At 28.7% G+C, this 20,043-nt stretch overlaps 1 protein-coding gene across 2 annotated transcripts in view; it reads left to right on the top strand.

Moving 5' to 3' along the window:
- Positions 1 to 20,043, top strand: part of LOC142329931 (uncharacterized) — a 255,074-nt gene that overhangs the window by 199,976 nt on the left and 35,055 nt on the right. For both annotated transcript variants that reach the window (XM_075374894.1, XM_075374893.1), the window contains exon 3: positions 2,668 to 2,778. In XM_075374894.1, the coding sequence (XP_075231009.1) occupies positions 2,668 to 2,778 (111 nt within the window). The remainder of the gene's footprint in view (positions 1 to 2,667; positions 2,779 to 20,043) is intronic.

Below are 20,043 nucleotides of genomic sequence, written 5' to 3'. Positions count from 1 at the left end.
ACTATTTTCTACGAGTAAGTGTTAACTTATTTATAAATAAAAACTGCAGCACCATTTAATACATTTTTTTCTAGTAAATTATAATAATTTAGTGTAGAATTATACGGGATTATTAGTAAAAAATTATTAACTTACTATATAATAACTAATTTAACGGTATGTTATTTGTGTTGTAGACTGTATATATATATATATATATATATATTATTTGTTTTGATATCACATTCTGTAGGCCTTGTAAAGAAATCTAATACATTTGCCCTATATATAAATAAACAGGAGTTTGAAATATTATTATATAAAATAAAAAATAAACTGCGCGAGAAAATATAGTCGTTTAAATCATTATTTATTTGTTTTATTAAGATTACAGGCTTGTTCTATCTAGGTTTAATATTTTGAGAACCCCAAAATCTTGCTAAGTTTTACTAAGAAATTAAAAAATTCTAAAATATGTTTTCCGTTAAATACTGTTGTAGAAAATGTAATAAATATATAAATAAAACTTTTTTTTTACAGAACATAGTATCTGTCAATCTGTTATAATGCAGCTTGTAAATAAATTACATTTACAGGTGGCAGTTTTTAGGAAGTTTCAAACAGGGGTTATTGGAATGGATTGGAGGCAGATTCTTTTACTCTCCTTCCAACAAACATTTGTTTGGAACGTAAATATGCTTTACTGGCCCCCGTAGCACGAATGGTAGCATCTTAGCCTTTCATCTGGAGGTCCTGGGTTCGAATCCCGGTCAGGCATGGCATTTTTTCACGCTACAAATCATCCATCTCATTCTCTGAAACAATACCTAACGGTGGTCCCGCAGGTTAAATAAAAAGAAAAAAAAATATGCTTGGATATAAAAGCATGCATTTTAAACAAAGCATGCAGTTAAACAAACCTTTTACCAAAATTTGAAAATTATTTCATCAAGAATGAGAGACTATAAGAGATAGATTTATTTAAAAAACAGATCTTAATTTAATAGAAGATTGATAAGATACAGTCGATCCGTTTTGTTAGTAAAAAATTTATCCATATTAACAAACTCTATAGTAGTAACATTAACTATGGTTAATGTTAACTTTGATTGTTTATCGATCATAAACAAATCTCTAAAGGATTCAGTAATGTATAAATTATTACAGAAATGTCAAATCACATTACATTACATATTAAAGTCGGTGGAAATGAGCAGTAGATAACCTGTAGTAATTCTACATGAGTAAAAACATATTAAAAAGTAATATAAAGAGAAAAAAAAGAAAAACAAGTTAATAAATGTTTGAGTCGATCAAACATCGACGATCCCTTGAGTCGATCCCCGTCGGGTTTGTATAATAGTGAACTCGTCGTCGCAGATCAGTTGATTTCAAAGTCGAGAGTTTCAGAGTTTAAGTCCTAGTAAAGGCAGTTACATTAATACGGATTTGAATACTAGATCGTGGATACCGGTGTTCTTTGGTGGTTGGGTTTCAATTAACCACATACCTCAGCAACGGTCGACCTCAAACTGTAAAAGACTACACCTCATTTTTACGTCCATACATATCATCCTCATTCATCCTCTGAACTAATACCTTACGATGGTTCCAGAGGCTAAATAGTAAAAGAAGAAAGAAAAAGACCCTAAGTCAACCGTATCAGGATGCTAGAAAACTGATTGACTTAAGTTAAATTTAACTGTAAGTAACAATTTTTGTTCGTTAGAATGGAAGCTGTTTAAATATTTTATATAATATTTTTGCAAGAGAAGATTGAAACGTTTTATTTTTACTTTCTTGTACGAAGTAAAGGATCGCGAAAAAATTCGGTTTGCAGATTTCAACAGAAATATCCATTTTGACCATCCCTGAATCCATTTTGACTAGTTTCGGCGTGACGTCATTACGTACGTATGTATCTCGCATAACTCAAAAACGATTAGCCGTAGTAAGATGTTGAAATTTTGAATTTAGGACTGTTGCAACATCTAGTTGTTTACCTCCCCTTTTGATTGCAATCGACTGGACTAAAAGAGTCCAAAAAAATTGGATTTGTGATTTTAACTGTCGTATAAGTCCTCATTGAGAGCTTTCCAACGATATAAGTAGTACTTATTTTCATTGGTTCCAGAGTTACAGCCAAATGAAATTTTAATTAATTAAATATTTGGATCTTAGAAGGGGAAGGCATATCGGTTCAAATCAGACTTCATCTCCTTTTTTTTAATTTTAATATATTGATTTATTAATAATTATTAACCTCTTATTGTAAAAAAGATTTTACGATAAATAATAATTCAACAATAAAATAAAATTAAAAAAACATGAAAAATATCAGAAGTTATTAATGAAATAAAATGTTTTCATTTAAAAAAAAAATTTGTATATATAATTTAATAGGCGTACAAGGAAGTCATGTATGTTCACATCAGATTTTTTTAAATTTATTTTTATATCATAAACTAATAAGATTTAATTGTAAAATAGTAAAATTTAAACTGTGTTTATTTAGTTTACTGAAATTTTTTAAATCTATATTGATTTTTTTCCCTTTAATCTGTTCCTTCTTCAGAATTTTTTTCAGATATTATGTCAAATTTAAAATAAAAATATTGTGTTTGTTAATTTTTTTTTAGATTAATCACGCCTACTAAAATTAATTTTAATTTTTTTTTTCTGTTACAGTTGAAACATACCTCAGTCCAGTAGAAACGCATTGTATGAACATAGAATATTTCTTACCTGATGTTGAGAATCAAACAAAAGGTTTCAGTGAAGATGCGATGACTAGGCTACGTAAGTAAAATTGAAAAAATATTTATATGTGTTTGTCTATGTGTGAAAAATTGAATTACCGTTAATTTAATTTTAGATTGTTGAATGAAATTTCTGATGTCGTTATATTCCTAAGTGTCAATTAAATAAAAAAGTATTTTTATAAAGAAAGCAAATATTGAAAATAAAAAAAAGTACATAAGAAGTATGTTATTTTCAAAATTATAAGTTGGTATCCCTGTAATTAGAATAAAAAACTGATTGAATACTATGTATATATATATATGGCTTTATGATATCACCACATAAAATTGAGCTTGTGCGCGGAATATGAAATTTACTTTTTTCTGTGTAACTTATAAAAATGACATACTTGACCGGGATTCGAACCCGGGATCTCTGAATAAAAGGCCGAAACGCTATGGAGATCGGCAGTATTATATATATATATATATATATATATATATATATATACAGAGTGAGCAACATATAACCAAACCCATAACGTAACCTCTGCAGAATCGGTAGGTTATGTTGGAATGCAATTTTATGAGTAAATTAAATAAGAAAAATATCAAACGTAATTTAAATGTTTATTTATATAATAATTTCCACATACCAACAATCTGTAATAGTATGTTCGAGCGCTTTCGGATTAGTAATCCATCCTCAGGAACATTGATATGTTATAATTATAATTATTTACTTCACATATCATTAATTATACCAATTTGTATTTTAAAAATCAAAAATTATAAATGTAGTTATTCATCATCAAAAGGTAAAATAATGTAAATGTTATCCATCTTGTCAATAATGATAACGTGTATCCACGTTATCCGTCATGTCATACTGACATGACGGATAACGTTTACATTATTTTTACCTTTTGGCGATCAATTGTTATATTTATAATTTTTGTTTTTAAAATTTAAGTTAGCTTAGTTAATGATATGTGAAGTAAATAATTATAACACATAAATGTTCCTGAGGATGGATTATTAATCCGAAAGCGCTCCAACATACTATCAAAGATTGTTGGTAAGTGGAAACTATTATATAAATAAATTATATAAAAATACCAATGGACCGTGATTAATAAAATTAATTTAAGTGTTGCATTTTTATACCTTATTGTCACAAAAGCTGTTCAAAATGACCTCTCTGGGCATCGGTGGATTTTTGTACTCGACTGATCGATCATATTGAGAGTCGTCTGACGCAAAACGTTGCTGTCAATTGCGTTGATTTTTTTGTGGTAAGAAAAGTTATGCTCGTCTATGTATATTTTCAAAATATAATATTTCTGAATTCTGTCCATCCGATTTTGGATTAAAGAATATCTTTATTAGAAATTTATGGCATTGTTTAAAAATTGTTTATTTAATATTTTGTTAGTGATAAAAACGTCTTAATACAATTTAAGTGAAATAGACTTTAATATGGGGTTTATCCGAAGCGCGTTTTTTTTTTTTTTAGTATTAAGTCTGTATTTTTAAAAGTATTTCTTAATTAAGAATTTTTTATTTTTTGTAAACTTATACATTTTAAAAAGGATATTTTTTTATTTTATTTATTAAAACTAAATTGTCTTTTTTTACTCCTCTAGATAAAGCCGTTAAACATTTCTTGTTTATAAATCCTTCATTGAGTGTTAAATCTATCCACCCTGATTTCATCTACGGAATATTTAAATATATGTACTAAGGTGTACTAATGTGAATAAAATGTTTATTTATTTATGTTACATGTTTATATTTTAAAATGTATACTCGTATTAACTATTGTGCATCTTCAATATAGAAACTTAATTTGCGTGGTGAAAGTATGTCACTACAAGAAATTCATAGATATAATAAGAAACTAATCAAACGTATTCAGTTAGTTATTTATTTATTGATTTGTGTTATGATAATACCAGAACAGACTATTGTATAGGAACATAGATGCAGCGTTGTATTCTATGCTTCATGTTTTTCATACATCTGCTTTTTAAACTGGCCCTGGATACATTGTTAGATGTTATAGTGTAATATTACATTAAAGAATATTATTAATATTAGATAAAAAAACTGGTTCTTTGACCTTTAACTATTCAACCACAATTCCTGACCTTTGTAACCGCGTTCTGAGATAATTTTTTTTTTTTTGTTTGGTTTCTTGATGTAGCGGGTTAGGTTTTACATTTTTAGGAAGTGTTCAACGTGTTTAATTTTTATTATGCGTGTAATTAAGTCTATTATTCCTAATAACATTATTTAAATACTAGTATTTTAATGTTTTTTAGGGAAAAACAATTCAGAAAATTGTAAAATTTTATGTTCTAATTAGATTTGGATTGTATCAAGAAGTTTTTTTAAACCCAAACATACGATGTTGATGTTATTCTACTTTTTTTTTCTGTACTATTTTTTTTTAATTTCATTATTATATTCTTAAATTTATATTTTAATACTTACCTTACTGTCTCTTAGTTTTTAATTTTTGTACCTTCTATTATCAAATTAATTAAATCTTGTTTTCATATATCGCTTAGAGTAGTTCATCTTTTTAAAAAAGGATCGTAGATTGTTCTCTTTTGTTTATTTTCCTTATAATTATATCTTTGTTTTGTTTTTTTAAATATATATATTTTACTTGGATTTGAAATCATTTGATATTTGAATTTTATTTTAGATTTTGAACATTGAATTCTGCAACTTCGTACAATTTTTTCGTTTTTACTTCCTTGTACGAAGTAAAGGAAGTTTGGTGATCGCGAAAAATTTCGATTTCTAGATTTCAACGGAAATATCCATTTTGACTAGTTTCGGCGTGACATATGTACGTACGTATGCATGTATCTCGCATAATTCGAAAACGATTAGCCGTAGGATGTTAAAATTTTGGATTTAGGACTGTTGTAACAACTAGTTGTGCACCTCCCTTTTTTATTGCAATCGACTGAACCAAAACTGTCCAAAAAAGCCCAAAATCTAAAACAAAAATGGATTTTGGACTTTTTTGTAACTGTAATAATTAATCCTCATTGAGAGCTTTTCAACGATATCATAAGTGGTACTTATTTTCATTGGTTCCAGAGTTATAGCAAAAAAAAATTTAATTAATGAAACATTTGGATCTTACAAGTGAAAGACACATCGGTTCGAATCTGACTTCATTCCCTTTTTTTTTAATTTAATCATTTTTTTTAAATGTATCATTGTGTGCATTTCTATCCATCTAAATATATTGATTTATTAATAATTATTAACCTCTAATTGTGAAAACGTTTTTAGAATAATAACATAAAAAAAAAATATCAGAAATTTTTAATGAAATAAAATTTTATATACTTTTCATTTAAAAAAAAATATTTAAATATAATCATTATAATAAAATCAATTTTTAATTAATCAATTATAATATAATTTAAAAAATATAATCATTTAAATATAATGTAATAGACGTACAAGGAGGTCATGTGCTGTCCGCATCAGATTTTTTTATATCGGTACTGCGAAACAAAATTTTCATTCACTTGTAACTTTAACGTTAAAATTGCCAAACATTACATATAATTTTAAAATTGGCATCAATACAATGGACATTAGCTAGCAGGCAATTTGCCAAAAGAATGCAGTCTCCACCCATTGGAAAACTGCACCTAGTGTTACTTAACTTCGTTCGTTCAGTGTAATAATAGTTTATTAAAGTCGGCGTATCCCGTTGGCATCTTTTTGTTACTTCACATTTATTTAATTTGCTGGATATTACACCCTGATGAGATGTTCACATTGTAACAGAATTACTAGGTTATAACGATTTTATTCGAATGAACAACCAGCGATTTTTTGTTATCGCCTGAAAACGTTGAGAAATAATATCTACCAGGATTACATTCAATTATAGCGAATTTAAATAATCACTATAAATGAACAAAAATATAACTTGTTTATAAATATTATCTGTTTTTCTTATCTTACCCAAAAATTAAAAATTTAACTTAAAAAAGGAAAACAAAACCTGTATTTTTTTTTTTTTTTTTTACTTAACGCACGCCGGACCGGAGTGGTCTGCCAGATTCGGTGTAGATTTTAGTTAAACTGTAATTGTATTATCTATCAATATAAAATAATAATAATAACAAAGAAATTTAAAAAAAATTTTCTCAAAATTTATTTCAAAGTTATATAAGAATTCTATATTTATTAATCGGACAGTATTACTGTGTTACCTTTTAATAAACGCCGTCTAAATATACGTTTCTGGTAGTAAACTGTTCATTCAATTAATACTTACAATATTTTTTATGCATATTAATTATCTTTTATTGTTAATTTACTTTTCATTATTTTTTATGAATATTTTCTAATATTTTAAGTAATATATATATATATTACATATTTTCTTAATTTTTAGAAAAGCTATAAAAGAAATAGTGTTAAAAAAAACATAAAACAAATTTTAAGTACAGCATTTATTTTCCCAATAGAAATAAACAGAATGCAATTAATCTGTAAGGTACGCTTTGCCGGCCTCCGTGCCCCGAGTGGTAGCGTCTCGGCCTTTCATCCGGAGGTCCCGGGTTCGAATTCCGGTCAGGCGTGGTATTTTTCACACACGCTACAAATCATTCATCTCATCCTCTGAAGCATACTTAACGGTGAATTCGGAGGTTAAACAAGGTATGGTTTTTATAGTACCCATTTCTCTTTTCTTTATTAATTTTCTTTGTTTTTCCCTTATATTTTTCCTCTAAATTTAACATTTTTAAAAAAATTCCCTACCGATTTAAAAAATAAATTTAAAAATGTAAAAAAATAAAGCCTTTGGTAAAATAACATGACTCAAACGAGTCACAAAGCAAAATAAATTAAATAACAACTATTGTTATCCCCTCCAAAAAAGGTACATTGAAAAATAAAATGGTTTATTACTATTTGCTCGGTAGTTAGTTTTTGAATGAAGTTTTTTGTTTTCGAAAATAACATTGAATAAGAATGAAATTTCTCCAACCCATATTTCTAAAATGTTTATCAAAATGTAAAGAGCTTATTATCTTAACTGATACAACTTTTCAAAAACTTTTACTTTTTCAGTAGTTTTGTGAACATTTTTTAACAGCTGCTAAAATTATGTGAAAAGATGTTACCATTCTATTTCGTATGATCATAAAGTTATTAAAATTTTATGAAAATCGTGCATTTTCTTATTGGAAAAATTTAATCATGATATTTCGTATTTAAATATTCCGGCAGGAGATTCAAAAGGACTTTACAACTTTAAAAGAAGATAAAAATTTATTAACATAACTTACAGTTTCGGTTGAAGTCTTATTATTTCATAGCAAAACACATCCAAGTTTTGACTCACGTAGTTCATTATTACCGGATTCGGCCACCAGTGTTGTTAAAAATGGATACTGGTGCGGAACGGGTTCGCTGTGCGTTTTAGTTTCACGGTTTGCAGTCAGGAACTGCAGTTCAGCATAATTTTCGTAGATAGTACGGTAGGGAGCCTCCTAGTAGGCATACAATTTACTCTTAGCAATAAATCTTCGTTGACAAGGGTTATTTTTCTTCCAGACAGAGTGGCCTGTTCTTCTTACAGGAAACAATCGTGTAAATGATATCGTTTATGTCGACAACTTAGAGAAAGTTTTACACGTAGTTCGAAGAAATTAACTCGGCGTTTTGTCACGTCAATCTGGCATTCCACAAACGACTGTTTGGCTCGTATTACGTAAACGATTCCACTTGAATAATGGTTTACCAGGTTACAGATGACGACAAGGTTTTTCGGCTACAGTTCTGTATGGAAATGATGGATAGAAATGCACACAACGATACATTTTTAGACGATGTAATTTTTAGTGATGAGTCAATGTTTCTCATCAGTGGCAAGGTGAACACCCAAAACTGCCAAATATGGGGTAGCAAGAACCCTCGTGAAATGTTACAGCACATTTGTGATCGGTCAATGTTTTTTTTTTTGTATTCTAAATACAAAAAAAAAAAACATTCTTTCTATTCGATTGTACGGCCCGTTCTTTATTCAGGAGGTAACCGACCGTAAATGATATCGTTTATTTGGACATACTTAAACATTTTCTAATTCCTCAGTTGTACGATGATGACGAAGTTAGATGCTATTACTATCAGCAAGATGGGTCACCGCCTTACTACCCTCTAAAAGTCCGAGATTTTCTTGAAATGATTCCCAGGTTGATGGATTGGTCGTGAACAGTCCAATTGCTTGGCCACCTAGCTCCCCAGATTTGATCCCAGAAGATTTTGCTTGAGGGGTTTCATTAAAGATCGAGTTTATTCCTTCGTCTGTTGATCTCGTTGAGCTAAGACTTCGAATTAAACCCATAGTTGCAGAGGTAACGCCCGATTTTCTGGCTATAGTTAAGAATGAAATCGACTGCAGGTGGGATGTATGTCGCATTATAAATGGAACCCATATCGAATCAAAGTGAAGGTTTGTTGACAAAATTGATGATTTTTCTATGAAATGAGACCTCATCCGAATTTGTAAGTTATTTCAATAAATTTTTATATGATTTCAAAGTTTTGGAATTATTTTTTAACCGACCAGTATATTAAAATATATGTATTGATGAATATAAAATTAAGCTTATTTTTCGTATTCGTTTTGTTCAGTTCATAGTTTGTGTTTTTTTTTTTTTTTTGGTTGATGACTTAATTCACCACAGAAACTCGAAGCTTGTTGTTCGTGGGAATATGGTAATAACATTTTTAGCTTATGCAAAATGCCATACCAGATTGGAATCGAATCCGGGACCTCAGGATGGAAGGCCGAGAGCTGCCAATTTTTATGTTTCATTTACTTATTTCGTATCTAATTATGTATTAATAATATTGTAAAAAAAATTTGCCGGAACTAAAAATATAACCCTATACTCTGCAGCAATATATTCAAACGGTGAAGAGTAAAAATAAGAAGAAAATCTGTAATTACATGCGCATTTCACCTAATAAACAGTCAGTATATATATATAGATGTGTGTGTATGTTCCCGCTCGCGCGCACACGTGTAAATGAGTTTTCTTTTTCTTTTAACTTCCTTGTACGAAGTAAAAGAAGTATTGTGATCGCGAAAAATTTCGGATTTCAGATTTCAACGGAAATATCCATTTTGACCATCCCTGAATCCAGTTTAACTATTTTTGCGTGACGTCTGTACGTACTTATGTATGTACGTAACTCGAATAACTCAAAAACGATTAGCCGTACGATGTTGAAATTTTGGATTTAGGATTCTTGTAACATCTAGTTGTGCATCTCCCCTTTTGATTATAATCTATTTAACCAAGTGTCAAAAAAAACCCAAAATCCCGAAAAATTTTTGTTTTTGGACTTTTTGTTAACTGCAGTAATAAGCCCTCATTGAGAGCTTTTTAACAACATATCATAGTGGTACTTATTTTCATTGTTTCCAGAATTATAGCCAAATGAAATTTTAATTAATGAAATGTTTGGATCTTACAATGGGAGGACACATTGGTTCGAATCAGACTTCATCTCCTTTTTTTTAACTTTGTTTTTTATTTAAATATATTAATTTATTAATAAATGAAAAAATTTGGAAAACAATCAGAATTTATTAGTGAAATAAAATTTTATGTACTTTTCATTTTAATTCAAAAATGTTTACAGAGGTTAATTAATAATTATTAATAAAATAATATATTTAAATTTAAAAAAAAAGTTTAAAAAAATATAAATGGATATGAAGTCGGATTCGAACCGATGTGTTCAAATTGGTTACGGATCTAACACGTTCTCACTTACACCACATAACTAGTTGAGCGCCGTGAAACAAAATTAATATATAAACTAATATAAAAGCTGATACGAACACCACAAAAAAATGTGATGCAATGTGATGTCCATCACAATGCAATTGTGTAACTGTCCATTTTATTACAGAATTAGAGAATCGTGTCACTTTCCAATGAAATAAGTTTAAATGAAGTGCAGCTAAAAATGATGTATATATAATACGCGTACAAGGAAGTCATATAGTGTCCGCATCAGATTTTTATTTGAATAAAGCGCACGAACGATTCATTCGTTCGAACGATTTATCTAAAATTATATTTATGTTTTGGAGATAAAAAAGGAAATCATTGGGGTTAGAGCTGTGTTAAAAAATCACAACTCAAGCAAACAGCTAAAAATGTTTAGGATTTTTATGCTTTTCGTTGTAAAAGTTTCTGTTGTTAGCTAAATTCATGAACGTTATTTAGTTACTATTGGCAAAAACATTTAACAAAATCATGTGCAATGAAACATAAACCATGTAACATTTTCGCGGCGGGCCGTAGGCCCGACTTTTTTTCTTGTTTTGATAAAGACCAAACAAGCTTCTAACATTCAACAAGACTTAATGTATTAACTCGTAACGTTCATTTTATTCCCATAACAAAGGTTTACTTATTTTAAGTAGCGAAAAACTTATTTTAACTTTTAAGAAAAATAACATTAAATTTTCATTTAATAAATCAGGGAATGATATTCATTATTTTTATGTTCATAATAAAAAATAATGCTGTCAACAAAATAAATGCTAAATAATTCAGGAAAACGGTCAGTGATATTCGTTTGTTACATTAGAAAAAGAGGGAAGATATAAAATTACCAAAATTTTGCTTACGTAATACTTGAATAGCCTTTGTTAAAATAAAAATTACTGCGTTTAATGGCCCAACCGAAAATTTAGCCTATTCATTCTGCAACATATACTTAACAGTTGATATCCTGCAGAGCGGAAAGGTATACATTACGTTTTTTTTAATATAATTATTTTAAACTATAATTGTGTTATAATAAAAGCTCGTAGTTAATTCGATATAGTTTAACGAGACAAGTCGGTCAATCTTTAGAAAATTTTTTATTCTTTAACCATTTATATCTTTAATAATGTTTACAAAAGATTTTTTTATATAATGTAATGTATTCCATCTTTTTTTATGTATTATATTTTTTTTTTTTAAGTGGGAGAAAGATTTAACTCATTTATTTCATTTGTCAAAACTTGTTGTATGAAACCTGTCTTCTCTTGTCGGTAAAATGTTCTTTTAAATTTGCTATTTTAACGTCCTTTATTACACTAAGATTAATGGCATTATAGAAGATTCATAATAAATAAGATCATGAGATTAAATCTCACTTTCCAAATTAAATTTACTGAGTGTTTTTTTTTATGATTTCGTTTATTTAGTATCTATTTAACCTACAAAAAAAATTAAGATAATTTCATTTATCTCTATAATTTTTAGTACAAAGTTATTAGTAATGCATAAATATATATCTCCTAAAATCTCTCCTAATATTCTTGTCGAATAACTTCAGAATTTTCGTTATAAAATCCGCAAACAAAAATGATATCGGTATATTCCTTGTTAGAAAATTGAAACTGCATTTAAACACTACGTTATGATAACACTACACTTCCTCTATCTGTATGTAATTAATGACAACAGGTTTAAACGAAGTGCTCAATTTTCATTGCTGACCTACTGTTTATTATTGCCAACCTATACAATAAATTTTTTAAAAACATTTTCAAATAATACACATTTCAATTTAGTTTTTTAGTTTAACGAAACTAAAAAAAAATTCAATTTAATTTAAATCAGTTTAATTTAATTTATTTCGTTAAATAATTGAAATAAAATAAAATAATAAGTAATAATAATAATAAAAAAAAGAATAAAAAATAAATTATTCTTTTAACAATAAAAGAATAATTAAAAAAAAAATTATTGAATTTTAAAATGTAAATTATAAAAAATGTAAAATTAAATCTGTGTAAATTATTGATTATACACAGGTAAAATATGTTTTATAAATTTTTTATTTCTTTAAAAATTATTTTCAGTAATTAGCGTTTTTATTTTTAAAAGAATCTTTTTGAGGTACATAAAGAATAACACGATTTTCTATTTTTCTTCTATGTTGTTTCAACAAAAAAAATCGATTTTTAAATGTTTCTATTTACTTTTTACTGGTTGTATTTGCATTAATCTTCTCATAATTAAATCCTCTACAAGTCTTGTTACTAAATCTTCCGCATTTATTAATCATTTAACAAAGTTATTGTACTACAAACCTAAAAAAACTTTTTTTTCGACACCGAATTTTGTTTTTAACGTCGGATATCTTAAAAACTACTGGATTTACAGTTTTGGGACCTGTTCTATCCTACTTCGCAGTTCAACTTACATAAGAAACCACCAATTTTCTCCATAATTTGGTTCCCAAAAGGTAAAATGGGCTTCTTTTTATTAGTAGAGGCGAAATCCGGGAGAAATTTTTCGCTAGCCGTAACTAGAAAGTAAAGCGTTTCAGACCTATGTTTATGTGAACGCTTTTCATTATTTTCATCAGTAGAACATGTTATGAAAGTTTCTTCGTGGGACATGCTGTGTATGTATATATATATATATATATAAAGAATTATCATAAAAGAATGGTGCGGTTTCAGTAATTCAAAGGAAGATTGTAGGGAAATTTCTAGATGTTATATTGGTATCCCTGAAAGCCTCCAACCCAAAAGTTTGTTTATCAGCAGTTGTAACCACAACGTTAGTTCTTGTATTGTTGTTCCGGTGAGTTCAGTGAGTTACTATGTTCTCGGATAAAGACAAAGCAAAGTGTGTTTTATTGACGGCTGAATTAAAATCCGTAATTTTAGTTCAACGTGCGTTTCAACGTCAATTCGGAAGAGATCCACCGCACAAAATTAACATAACACGTTGGTTCAAACGATTCGAAGAAACTGGATCGGTTAAGAAACAGAAATCAACCGGCAGACCAAGTGTAAACGGTTGAACTAATTAGACAATCGGCAATTAGAAGTCCTGGTAAGTCCATCCCCCGTCGAAGCGTCGAATTAGGTATTCCAAAATCAACAGTTCCCAAAGTTTTACATAAAAAACTGAAATTACACGCTTATAAAATCCAGATACTGCAGGAATTGAAACCCGGTGATGGTGTAAAACGTTACAATTTCGCTGTTGAAATATCGGACAGAATAAGTGAAAACGAATCATTTTTAGATGATATAATTTTTACAGACGAAAAATTACATGGAAGCTACATTCCATGTGACTGGATGTATTAACAGACACAATTCATGAATATGGGGCTCTGAAAACCCACACGAAATTATTGAGAAACAACGCGATTCACCTAAAGTTAGTGTGGTTTGATGAAAAATCGTGTAATAGGGCCTTTCTTCTTTGCTGAAAAAACAATTAATGGAGTTGTGTATCTTGACATGTTAACCGATTATTGCTTTCCTCAGCCGGATGAACTCGAAAACATTCATCGGCTTCATTTCCAACAAGATGGTGCTTCCCCGCACTTCAATGCATCGGTCACGGACCCTTTGAACGAAAAATTTGGAGATCGATGGATAGGCCGGCAAGGACCCGTACTTTGGCCTCCAAGGAGTCCAGACCTGACACCTTGCGATTTTTTCTTGTGAGAGTACATCAAAAGCGTTGTTTATACACAAAAAATTCGCGACCTAAACCGCTTAAAAAACAGGATTAATGAAGCAATGACAACCATTAACGAAGAAATATGTTAACTAATGTTTGGAGAGAAGTTGAGTATCGTTTGGACATTTGTCGAGCGACTAAGGGCGCACATATTAAAATTTATTAATTATGTAAAAAAATGTTTGAGACGACAAATTTTAAAAATAAAAAACATAAACTGTAAGTAATTCTGTTTTAATTTAAACCATGTTCAAAACCGCACCATTCTTTTATGATAACTCTGTATATAAAATCCGTTTAACGTGGCTCTTTCCTTAAATTTACCTTATTACATTTTTCTTGTAGTACAGCTAATACTTTAAAGTCAGAAATATAGCATCGTATACGAATATAATAATTTGATTGATTTTTTTTTTAAATTATTTTGTCTAGTACAATGGCTAAAATTAGAAGGCCTAAAATGTGGAAATAGTATTGGTCTAGTACAAAAATCCGGCAATTGTGATGTTAAATTTTTCCGGTATCTGCATACAGCTTAATATTTAACCCTCATTACCTTTTATAAAAACAAAAATTATCATTCTTATTTAAATACCTTTTTTTTGATTAAAGAAAGATATAATATGAAATGAGTTGTTAAAAAAAAATGAAACGTTATAAAAATGAGCAAATTTTTAATCCTGTAGAAAAAATTAATTAAAAATAACGTTTCGTTATTTTTAATTATTCTATATTTATATTTTTTATTTTGCAATTAATTTTTTATTTTTATGACTGTTCATACCAAGGTTTTTCTACGGTTTCCCTTAATCCATCCTGACAAATGCAGGAGTTCTATTTTTACGTCCTTGTACGAAGTAAAGGAAATATTGTGATCGCGATGTATTTCGGTTTTCAGATTTCATCGGAAATATCCATTTTGATCATCCCTGAATCGATTTTGACTATTTTTGGCGTGACGTCTGTACGTACGTATGTATCTCGCATAACTCAAAAACGATTAGCAATAGGATGTTGAAATTTTAGATTTACTGTTGTAAATCTAAAATGAAACAAACTGTTGTTAACAGTTGTAACATCTAGCTGTGCACCTCCCCTTTTGATTGCAATCGACTGAACCAAAAAAGCCCAAAATAAAAAAAAAATTAGATTTTGGACTTTTTTTTAATTGAGCTTTCATTGAGAGCTTTTCAACGATATATCGTAAGTGGTTCTTATTTTCGTAAGTTCCAGATTTATAACCAAATAAAATTTTAATTAATGAAATATTTGGATCTTGCAAGGGGAAGGCACATTGGTTCGAATCCACTTCACTTCCTTTTTTTTTATTATAAATATATTGATTTATTAATTTAAATTTATATTAACCTTTGATTGTAAAAAATATTTTACAATAAATAATAATTCAATAATAACAGTAAAAAAAGGATATGAAAAAATATCAATAGTTCTTAATAAAAAATTTTATGTACCTTTAATTTAAAAAAAAAATTGTATATGTAAATTTAATAAGCATACAAGGAAGTCATGTGGTATCCACTTCAGATTTTTTATCAGTGAGTAGTACACCTGCCCTTACTTGACACGATTTGTAGGGTATAGTATTATTATTATTATTTACCAATTTAATAAAATATTTATTTATTTAAAATATTTTTTTTAATTCAAATAAAAGTATTCGTAGATGGTGAAAATCCAAAAGTTGATTTATTTGTTTTTAAAACAGCAACAGGTTGTTGCCCAATAACATTTTAATATGATGGATGATAAAGAATTTTGTATGTTTAAATAATGCCATGACTGACCGGGACTCGAACCTAGGACCTTCGGATTAATATCAAAAACTTTACCATTCCGCCTTAGAATCGGTATTAAAAAAAAAAATATTTATTCGACCAATTAGACCAAGATATATATATATATATATATATATGTCATTTGTCTTGCTTTCTGAAGTCCCTTACTTTTAATCTTGCGATTAAAATCCTTAATGAATTATAACGATTATTTGACGGCTTAGAAATGGTATTAAAAGATAATTAATTTGTCAAAATAAAAATATGAAATTACATGATGAGTTTATTTTACGAATAAAAAAATAGTAAGTTAATTTACCGTTCAATATTTGATTAATAATTAATATTTACCGTTATGTTATTTAAATAGAAATAGAAACGATCGGTGTTTGAAACAATACAGTAACGTAACCGTAACGTTCGTAAAACCGTTAATAATTTACCAATGCATTACCAATACCTCATTATATTCTTTTTTTAGTTTCTTATCCGTTACTTGAGTCGCCTATATTTTGTACAAATATGTTTAATGTATTGATAATAATTACGTACAATATTATTCTTTATAAATAGATCTTTAATTCTGTTTTTTATCTGTGGTCAAACGATTTAAATATATATATATATGTATATATAAAATGAATTCTTTCCTATTATAAAATTATTATTATTATTATTATTATTATAGCTTAAATACATTATGATTTTTTACTTCCTTGTACGAAGTATTGTGGTCTTCTCTGTACGAAGTATTGTAAGGAAGTATTGTGGTCGGGAAAAATTTCGGTTTTCAGATTTCAACGGAAATATCCATTTTAACCATCCCTGAATTCATTTTGACTAGTTTCGGCGTGATGTTTGTACATATGTATTACCTCGCATAACTCAAAAACTATTAGCCGTAGGATGTTGAAATTTTTGGATTTAGGACAGTGGTACATCTAGTTGTGCACCTCTCTTTCTGATTGCAATTGACTGAACCAAGTTTCTAAAAAAGCTCAAAATCCAAACAAAATTTAGATTTTTGACTTTTTCTTTACTGCAGTAATAAGCTCTCGTTAAGAGCTTTTCAACTACATATCATAAGTGGTACTTATTTTCATTGGTTCCAGAGTTATAGCCAATTAAAACTTTAATGAAATATTTGTATTTTACAAGGGATGGCTTATCGGTTCGAATCAGACTTCATCTCTTTTTTTTTAACTTTTTTTTATAAATTAAATATATTGATATATTAGTATTAACCCGTGATTGTAAAAAAAAATTGTAATAAATAATTCAATAATAACAATAAAAATAAAAAAATATGAAAGAAATCAGAAGTTACAAATGAAATAAAATTTCATGTACTTTTAAAAAGTTTATATGTAATTTAATAGGCACTGTTAAATGTGTGTGTATGAAATAGATTGGAAACATCTGATTATTAATTGAAAATTATAATTTAGATTCGTATTATTTTTGGATTTTATAGTTTAATTTCTATTTAATTTTATTTATAGGCGTTCAAGGAAGTCATGTGGTGTCCACATCAGATTTTTACTATCTGGATGACCCTCGTAATTCATCAGTGCAAAATTGACAAATTCAGACCCTGATATGAGTAATTGAAATAATGACTAGAATAAAATTTAAGCGTCATTCCATTTTACCTAATAAAGAATGTTTAATGTTCTACTAGTTGCAAAATGAGCACTCGAATACTTTATTAAAAGAAATAATTAAAATTCATTTAGGAATAAACACAGTTCAAGTTATTTATTAGCTTCTCTAATATATCATTACCGAATATTATAAATAATAGAATATTAATAAATGCAGGTCGCTGTTCTAACCATTCAGAAAAAAAAAAAAATAATTGTTGTTTAATAAAATTTTATTTTTTTCGTCTTTTATGCCCATTATTTACTTATTGTAGGGTTATGTTGAATGTTATCAGATTAGTTTCGAGTCCTTTCATCCGGAGGTCCCGGGTTCGAATCCCGATCAGACATGGTATTTTCACACACGCTAAAGATCATTCATCTCATCCTCTGAAGCAATACATAATAGTGGTCCGGAGGTTAAAAAAAAAAATATTTGTTTCGAGCAGCCGGCCTCCGTGGCGAGTGGTAGCGTCTCGTTCTTTCATCTGGAGGACCTAGGTTCGCATTCCGGTCAGGCATGGCATTTTCACTCGCTACAAAAATTGTCATTCATCTCATCCTGTAAAGCAGTACTTGACGGTGGTCCTGAAGGTTAAAAAAAAAAAATAGTTTCGAGCAAACTTACACGTTAGAAAAATTTATTTACTTTTATATCCGGACGAAATATGGTAACTTACATCCTTCCTTGCCAAGGCCATCGTGTAATAATAAATAGGATTTTTTTTTTATCTTCAGTCATTTGACTGGTTTGATGCAGCTCTCCAAGATTCCCTATCTAGTGCTAGTCGTTTCATTTCAGTATACCCTCTACATCCTACATCCCTAACAATTTGTTTTACATATTCCAAACGTGACCTGCCTACACAATTTTTCCCTTCTACCTGTCCTTCCAATATTAAAGCGACTATTCCAGGATGCCTTAGTATGTGGCCTATAAGTCTGTCTCTTCTTTTAACTATATTTTTCCAAATGCTTCTTTCTTCATCTATTTGCCGCAATACCTCTTCATTTGTCACTTTATCCACCCATCTGATTTTTAGCATTCTCCTATAGCACCGCATTTCAAAAGCTTCTAATCTTTTCTTCTCAGATACTCCGATTGTCCAAGTTTCACTTCCACATAAAGCTACGCTCCAAACATATACTTTTCCTGACATTTAAATTAATTTTTGATGTAAACAAATTATATTTCTTACTGAAGGCTCGTTTAGCTTGTGCTATTCGGCATTTTATATCGCTCCTGCTTCGTCAATCTTTAGTAATTCTACTTCCCAAATAACAAAATTCTTCTACCTCCATAATCTTTTCTCCTCCTATTTTCACATTCAGTGGTCCATCTTTGTTATTTCTACTACATTTCATTACTTTTGTTTTGTTCTTGTTTATTTTCATGCGATAGTTCTTGCGTAGGACTTCATCCATGCCGTTCATTGTTTCTTCTAAATCCTTTTTACTCTTCCTTTAGTAGAATTAAAGGAAGAAATAAAATAATAATATTCTCATCGTTATTTCACTTCAATAAGTTCGTAACGAAACTAATATGATATATTTAAGAATTCCAGTTTTTCGGAAATATCACTTTTTCATTAAAAAAAAAAATGTATGGTTAGTTCATTTCCGATTCAACGGGTGCTATATTGAATAATGGTTCAAAATTTAAAACTGTTTGTCTATGGATTTTATGAGTTATAATCAGCCAAATAATACCTTCGGAATTAAGACTCTAAAGAAAAGCTCTTTTTGGAATTTTTAAAACCCTTTTCGAAAGTTTAAAGGGAATAAAAATCACACAAAACTCAACAAGCTAAATTTTAGGTTATGAACAACATAAACAGTCAATTTCCAATGTATTTATTTTTTATACTCGACAATATACAATATTTAATCGAATAATTGAATAAAAATCGAATAATTTTCACACATCAAGTTTCTTATTTTTCAATGTGTGAAAAATGCTAAGTCTGATCGCAATTCAAATCCGAATATGTAAAATTATGAAGGTGATTGATTACACACTCTTTTTTTTTACATTTGTAGGATAAATACTTTTAACATTCGAGATTAGTTTTTAGTCATATTTAATAACAGTCAAACTTGATGTTATATATGAATGTAAATGAAGGGTAGCCTTGTACAGCCTCAGGTCGACCATTTCTAAGATGTGTGGTTAATTGAAACCCAACCAGCAAAGAACATCGGTATCCACGATTTAGTATTCAAATCCGTATAAAAGTAACTGCCTTTACTATGATTTGAACCTAATAGGCTTATCAAATTCTTATTATCGGGAAAAAATAAGTAGGTTAACTGTTAGTATTGGTACGGA

The sequence above is a fragment of the Lycorma delicatula genome, chromosome 9, assembly GCF_047948215.1.
Source record: "Lycorma delicatula isolate Av1 chromosome 9, ASM4794821v1, whole genome shotgun sequence".
NCBI classification, from domain to species: domain Eukaryota; kingdom Metazoa; phylum Arthropoda; class Insecta; order Hemiptera; family Fulgoridae; genus Lycorma; species Lycorma delicatula.
The sequence above is the reverse complement of the archived record's forward strand: the minus strand, read 5'-3'. Positions and strand labels throughout refer to the sequence as shown.